The sequence below is a fragment of the Austrofundulus limnaeus genome, unplaced genomic scaffold, assembly GCF_001266775.1.
Source record: "Austrofundulus limnaeus strain Quisiro unplaced genomic scaffold, Austrofundulus_limnaeus-1.0 Scaffold1055, whole genome shotgun sequence".
Taxonomy (NCBI): Eukaryota; Metazoa; Chordata; class Actinopteri; order Cyprinodontiformes; family Rivulidae; genus Austrofundulus; species Austrofundulus limnaeus.
This window is the reverse complement of record NW_013953457.1, coordinates 27210-34284: the sequence shown is the minus strand read 5'-3', so window position 1 is coordinate 34284 and position 7075 is coordinate 27210. Positions and strand designations below refer to the sequence as shown.

At 37.3% G+C, this 7075-nt stretch overlaps 1 protein-coding gene across 1 annotated transcript in view; it reads left to right on the top strand.

Moving 5' to 3' along the window:
* dlgap3 (discs, large (Drosophila) homolog-associated protein 3) overlaps window positions 1-7075 on the top strand; it is a gene marked incomplete at its 5' end in the record, with an annotated part of 49950 nt that overhangs the window by 23878 nt on the left and 18997 nt on the right. The window contains 1 exon segment of the mRNA XM_014030404.1: window positions 1728-1945. Within this exon segment, the coding sequence (XP_013885858.1) occupies window positions 1728-1945 (218 nt within the window).

Genomic DNA, 7075 nt, shown 5'->3' with positions numbered 1-7075 from the left:
ACATTTAGCTTTTGCTATGTTAAGTTTTTAGCATCTTGCATCTTGTCACATTTTGCTTTCAAAAATAAGCGATTCTCCACTAGCCTTTAGCTAGATTTAGCTTTTAGCTAACCTTTTAGATTTTGGCTAACTTTTTTCAGCTTATGACTAAAAAAATATTTTTACTAAAAAACCTTATCATCTCATCACCCATTCTGCTTCTTTTAGCTTTAACTGTTGCATCTTCCTCAGTAAAATTCAGCGATATCATTTGGCTCTTAATTGCAAAAAGATGCTGTTTTTCTAGTCTCAATTTGTTTTATTACTGAATATTCAGTTACCTCAAATTAAAAGTGTTTTAGTTTTTTAAATATAGATGGAATGGCAGTATAAACAGTGATTTAAAGAGACTTTAATGATTGTGTGAACCAGCAACTGTTATTCTATTTATTATTCTTTTAGTTGTTCATCTTTTTTATTTGATTTGATTTATTTATTTAAAAGGGAGCAGCAAGAAAACACATGACGGTTCACAAGTTGAAAAATCCAGAATTATTGAAAAGGCTATTTTTTATCTGTGGTCCCTTGGCATTGATGTTTAAAAAGCAGTAAAATACAAGAATGCACAATAAGGACAAGAAATTGGACTAAACAAATCCTGACACATTAAAAACAAACTACTGTGTGTCAGTGTGCGTGAAAGTGAGTGTGTATACTGGTATTTTCTATCTTTTTAGGACTGTTTCTGGTGTACACACACACCTTGTCAAGACCAGTCGTTCTTATGGACCAAAGACTCCTTTTAAGTTTAGGTTCAAGGGTCAGGTAAGGCTATAGAAATGAATGGAAGTCAATGAACGGTCCTAATAAGGATAGAAATACAAACTTGTGTGTGATATTTTCTAATTTCGTTTTTCTATTTGAAAATCATTTGCCTTTTTGTTCGACTTCCTGCTCTCAGCCCATTGACCTGTTTTTCTCCTGTTCTGTTCTGTTTTTTCTTTGTTTTTTGTTGTTGTTGTTGTTGTTGTTGTTGTTGGTGTTGTTCCAGTAGGGTCACTCTGTGAGCTCCCTGGTTCTCGCTCAGGTCGTCGCCCTCGCTGCTGTTTTTGTTTTGTTTTTTTTAGCCACCTCTCAGTTTATTTGCGCCACGTCTGTCGGCTTCTTGCTTATGCTTCTTGTGTTTCTTTGTGTCAGTGTTTCTCCAGCTGTCAGAGTTTCTCTCTCTCTGTAAGTCACTTTGTCCCTTTTTCTTTCTCCTTCTTCTCATCTCTCATGCCTCTACATTAAAGTGAACCCATGCCTCTCTGTTTGCTCTTGTGGCTTGCATGAGCATGGCTGAGTGAACTGGTGTGTGTGTGGATGTCTGTGTGTGTGTGTTTGCTCTACAACCCGATGCTGCGTGTTTGTCTGAATCATCGCTGTCCTTCTGTTTTGGATCCAACATATTTCCAACTGAATAAATTACATTTTGTTTTGACTATAATAACAGATATTGGAGGAACATCTTCAATATCTCAACACTAATGACTTCATGTTGTGGATCGTGGGCTTTTCTTTAACAACTGCCAAAGCCGAGGAATGCGTACTTACTTTTGACACATTTTGTCTGTTTAACACATTTGTAGAGAATCAAAATCTAAAAGGGAGTGTTCCCGCTCATTATACGTTGTCTTTTTGTCCAAACTAATCCCGTTTGCGGTCACCTTTAACGATAAGAGTGACGGTTGAATGCGAATGTGCCTCAGGTCCCCTCAGAGGATTGGGGAGGGGGATACGGCGGTGGAGGCGGCGCGGCGGACAGTGGAGGGGAGATTCCCTGCCGTCGAATGCGGAGCGGCAGCTACATCAAAGCCATGGGCGACGACGACAGCGCCGACTCGGAGACGAGTCCCAAAGCCTCGCCAAAGTCTACTTTGATCGCTCAGAGGGACGCCTTCAGACGGGCTATCAGCATGGATCAAAGGTCAGAGTCAATGCTTTCAAATAAAACCAGTATAAAAACACAATCACCATCAAAAGATCGCTGCCAGCGGCTCTTAATGGTAAACACTGTCTCTCACCTGACAGCACTCTTAAAGTGCCTGTGACATGCATATTCTTCAAATACAAAAAGACAAAGAAAACATAAGAAAGTTGGAATAATTCACACGATTTAACCCATTTTGTCCCATAACTGGCATATTTTCTTTTGAACTTGGCTCAGCCAAAGTGAAACAGGAAGTGACATCAAATTGAAACTCTTTGACAATAAAAGCTCTCTGGTCTTTGTTTATTGAAACAATATTATTTGAACTCTGGCTCTTCTTCACCTCTCTGAAAGAGACTCAAAATAACCTTAAGAAACATCTGATTCGTCTCTACAGTCTGGGTTGTTAACTGTTGTAGCAAAGCTCTGTTCACATGCAGACATTCCCCTTTGACATCACTTCCTGTTACTTCACAGGCAAATATCTCAACAACTTTTCATCTCAGCAACAAAAAATTTCTTTTGCAATATTTTATCAACGTCCACTTTCTAAAAATGCATTCATATGTATTACAAAAATTTGACATCACAGGCACTTTAACAGGACATAGGCCTCAAAAAATTCTCTGTGAAAACAAGTTATATGAAAGAAATAGACAGTTTTGTAGTTATAAATGTGTAACGTGGCACAGCTCGCTCGTCTTTCAATACAACTAGAATTGAATAAATCCATCAGGTTGTTAAAATATACCTATATTACTTTTGTGAGAGCCTTAAATTTAATACGCAGATGTCACTAAACACACACAGAAGGTGAAGTGTGCGTGCGTACCACAGCACACAGCTCCCGAAGGAAAAAAGGGGAAAAAAGCCTAGACTGCTTCTAAAATTCTCCACAGCCACCATCTCTAGTTATCAGAGCTTTCTAGTTGTTTTTCGGGTAAGAAAAATATCACTACCGGGGTCTGAAAACGTTGCTCATTTGTCAACACCGCCATTGTTATGACTACGTAGCTACCGCGTGGTCATTTTGTAAACTTCGACGCGTTCTCCGCATCTAAGCTCCAACTAAAAACTGCTTCGAACCACAGTCCCTCCAAAACATAACAGATAAGCAAAAAATGAGTTCTGCTTACCTGTGTTCACACAGACCCCAGACCTCGAGTCACCGACTGAGTTCCCAGCCAGACGCTCTTCTCCCAGGCTGGCACCCAGATCATCTCTATAGTGAAGGGACATCGTCGGGGTCACCAGCTGTTAAAATATAAGCAATGTTCATTACCCTTTACCTGTTCAGACCTAATACCAGTTAATGACATGTGAATGTTGGAGTGAGCCATGCAAAACCATTCAGACACAGCTGTGTGGACTGATTAGCTTTTGTTTTAATCTGTCTCCGACAGGCATCAGCTAAGCAGTGAGTAAAAACCAGGAAACACCCATCAAGTACCAGCTTTCTTCACATCCTGACTCCACCTCATGACATATGTTAAAGGGGCAGGCTACTCCTATATGGAGTCAAGATGTCAGACATCATCCCTCACACTGTTTGATCATGTTTCTTATGTGTTGTTTTTAAATCAGACATGTATCTGACTAAAAGCCTCCTGAGTCTGAGACCCTGATCAAGAGCCCCACACAACCCAGTCTGCACATAAAACCATCAATTAAGTCAGAGATAACCACATTATAGAAATATATTACTGTTCACCTAATAAAAGACTATACATTGTGTAGTGTCTTTATAAATCAGTAATAAACCCCAATAAATTTCTTCAAGGTCATTTATGTCGTAATACAGACCTGATGTATTTGACCATAATTTAGATTTTTCACAAATATCTTTAAGCTATAAATCTGTATTTTGAGCTTTCATAAATTTCTTCAAATCCACTGTCAAGTGTGAGCTCAGCCATTTTGCACATTTGTAATTATGCAATGGTCTGTTTCTTTACAGGAGTTAGTAAGATTGTTTGGTTATCAAAAATGTCCTTTTTTTAGTGTCTACACTGTTTTTCTAGAAGGTTTCACAATTTAAAAAGTACCTTTTACTTTTAGCTAATAAGGAGAAAACTCGGAGCTTAGAGGAAATGGAAAAGCTTGGATGCGAGTATGTTACGCTCAGTGGGGATTTGAAGGAAAACTGTAAAGGCTGATTTATTCGCTGACATGGCTGTGTGACAAAAATCATGTCTTTTTGTTCTCACACTGCCCCCGAGAACTCGTTCTGTGGTCAAGCTGCTGTCAGAACTTTTATCTGCCAAGTATTGTGTGATTGGTCAGAACTTTGTGTGTGTGCTGATGCATAAAAAAAGAAGAAAAAATATGAAAGAACTCGTGGATGGAAATGGCACAATTTTTGTTAGTGAAGGAGACGGCATGGAGACACTGGTGGCACAATCAGAAATAATGGACAGTTTAGGTGTTACAAACATAACGGTTCGATATGCAAGAAATGACAAAGATGACAACATTTAAGAAACAGCTGTCTACTTATTTAAGTTGATAAGTTACTATGAAAGTAGTTTTAGTTATAATTTGTTTGTAACTAACTTGATCACTAAACCAGGACTAGACTTGTGCTTTTCAAAGTGGCAATATTGTTTCAGCTTTTTATAGTCATTTATTACTGTGGCCACAAAGTAGATTTGCAGCATACACAAAACTGCATGTATGTACAAATGATTGTTTTGTATTGCCTTGTGAACAGTCAATTTGGATGAAAACACTAATGCATTGAACTTGTATATTCATGTTTCCAAATAATTTTCTTCGTTTTTTGTTTAAAAAGTTGTCACAATTTTCTTAAGAAACCAAAGATCTGAAGCAAAGAATGTTAAGAAAGCAAAAAATATAAATAATATGACTGAACTCAATTATTGCTCTGATCCAACACAAACATTAGCAAAGCTTTTATAACATCAGCACATTTCTAATGCCACTAATAAAAAAAAATGAGCAGCAGCCAATTGACCACTTCAAACTAATTGCAAAGTCATTCCTGTAATCTTGAACATTTACTACATAATATTCATAAAATGTAAACCGTATTTGAGGTTAATTACTAAATGCTGACATCATCTTGAACATGCAGATTCGATACAGTTGCAGTTAGATGTTTATATTCTCTCATCCCAGGCATGAATGTCACATTAATCTGGTTCATTTAATGATCTCACAAACATTATTTCTCAGGGTGGAACGATTTTACAACTTCAATGACTTTTTTAGAAACGAGATTTTTGCACACGGGTTTGAATTTACCGTGGCTTTTTCTAAATTCACACAAGGTCAGAATAACATGCAACAAATATTTGGTTAAATGTCCCTCGGCAGGCTGCACCTCGACCACGTTTTCTGTTACTATTAGCAAGCTTCTAGTATAGTTGTTAAATACTTGGTTCTTTTAAATTGGTCATTTTTCTGGCACAGAAATGGCTTTTAAGCATTGTCCATAAATTTTCAATCAGAATGATGTTGGGATTTTGGAAAGGTTATTCCAGAAACTTAAATGTTCGGTTTCATGTTTGAGCTCTTTGTCCTGTTTGGACATTCAAATGTGTCCAAGGGTCAGTAATCTAGCTGGTAATTGAAGCATTCTTCCTTATTCCATCCACTTTTTCTGTGTCCAAATTCAGAGGCTGGGTCCTTCGAAGGACCCGGCCTACCCAGTCTAGGTGAGCCAGGTCCTTGGTCCACCACAAAGACCGGAAAAAAGTGGCTGTGAATTTGGACGATCTAGTCTTCTGCTTTATTCCTGCCCTTACCTTAGTGTATGTCCTGTGGCACTGCAACCATAGCGGTGTTAAACTAGCAAAAATATCAATATGTTAGTATTATAAATATCATAAAACAACAAAATTAGCTTGAAGGCAATAAGAGAAGAACTAAGGGACCTGCATGTTTTTTTTTTTGCTATACCAGCTGATTTGATTTCTGACACGAATAATAGTAAAAAAGTCATGTATGTACAAATGACAAAAGCAATAACAACACAACCACAAGAAACTTTAAATTTTTATACAACCAGGTTTTTATTTAAAACTGTATTCCTTTCTCTTGCTTCATCCACCTTTACGAGCAGGAAAAAAAAATATCCGGTTTCGCCCGCGATGCATTATGGGATATGATGGGCCAAGAAGTTGGAAACAAAAGGAGCAGACTTTATAAGATTTTTTTTTCTTTTTCTGCTGCCTTTCATTTCGTTTTGTGTATTATTTGTAATGTATTTTTCTTTGTTTTTCTTTAAAAATGAAATGAATATTTTTTTTAATTTGAATTTGAATTTGAAAGTATCCTTCAGGGCAAAAGGAGGACACATTTGTCGACCACATCAGAGGAGTCTTTGAATTTGGACAGCCTCCTGCGCAGCGCTGTGACATAAGCAGCCAAAAAAGTTATTTCGCAGGACGCAGCCCCTGAATTTGGACACTTACAAAGTACTACTTACGAATTCTTCCTAGAGAGCCATTTTCAATCGGAGTACATTGCAGACAAGATGGCGAACTGCAAAGCACCGATCACCTCATGTGCAAACCTTATCATTTGTTTTAGGAAATGTGTGCATAGAGCAGTCTAACAAACAAATGGTTACACTCACACTTATGAACTTTATTACTAGTAGAAGTCATAACTTTTCAACCAGCTAAAAAGTCTAAGTTACTGACTGATTTCAGATTTGGTTTAGATCATTGCTACATATAAATTATATATTTTTCTGGTAAATATCTTGCCATTTTACACGATTGATGAATTAAATTAACAATTATATAAATTTTTATAAAAAGTATTACAGATAATCTGTGATTCAGATCCAGTTGAGCTTGATGACTGTGAGCGGATGCCCTGAATGGTCGCCATCTTTGCTCCTCCGTGTTGTCACAGATGCTAACAGTGGACAGGATAGACAGGACTCACTCTAGTGATATTCTAAATCTATGGTATATACAGCGGGTAAAATAAGTATTGAACACGTCAACATTTTTCTCAGTAAATATATTACTAGAGGTGCTAATGACATGAAATTTTCACCAGATGTCGGTAACAACCCAAGTGATCCATACATACAAAGAAATCAAACCATAAATGTTCAGAAATGAAGTTACTGTATTTGTAATAATGTGGAAT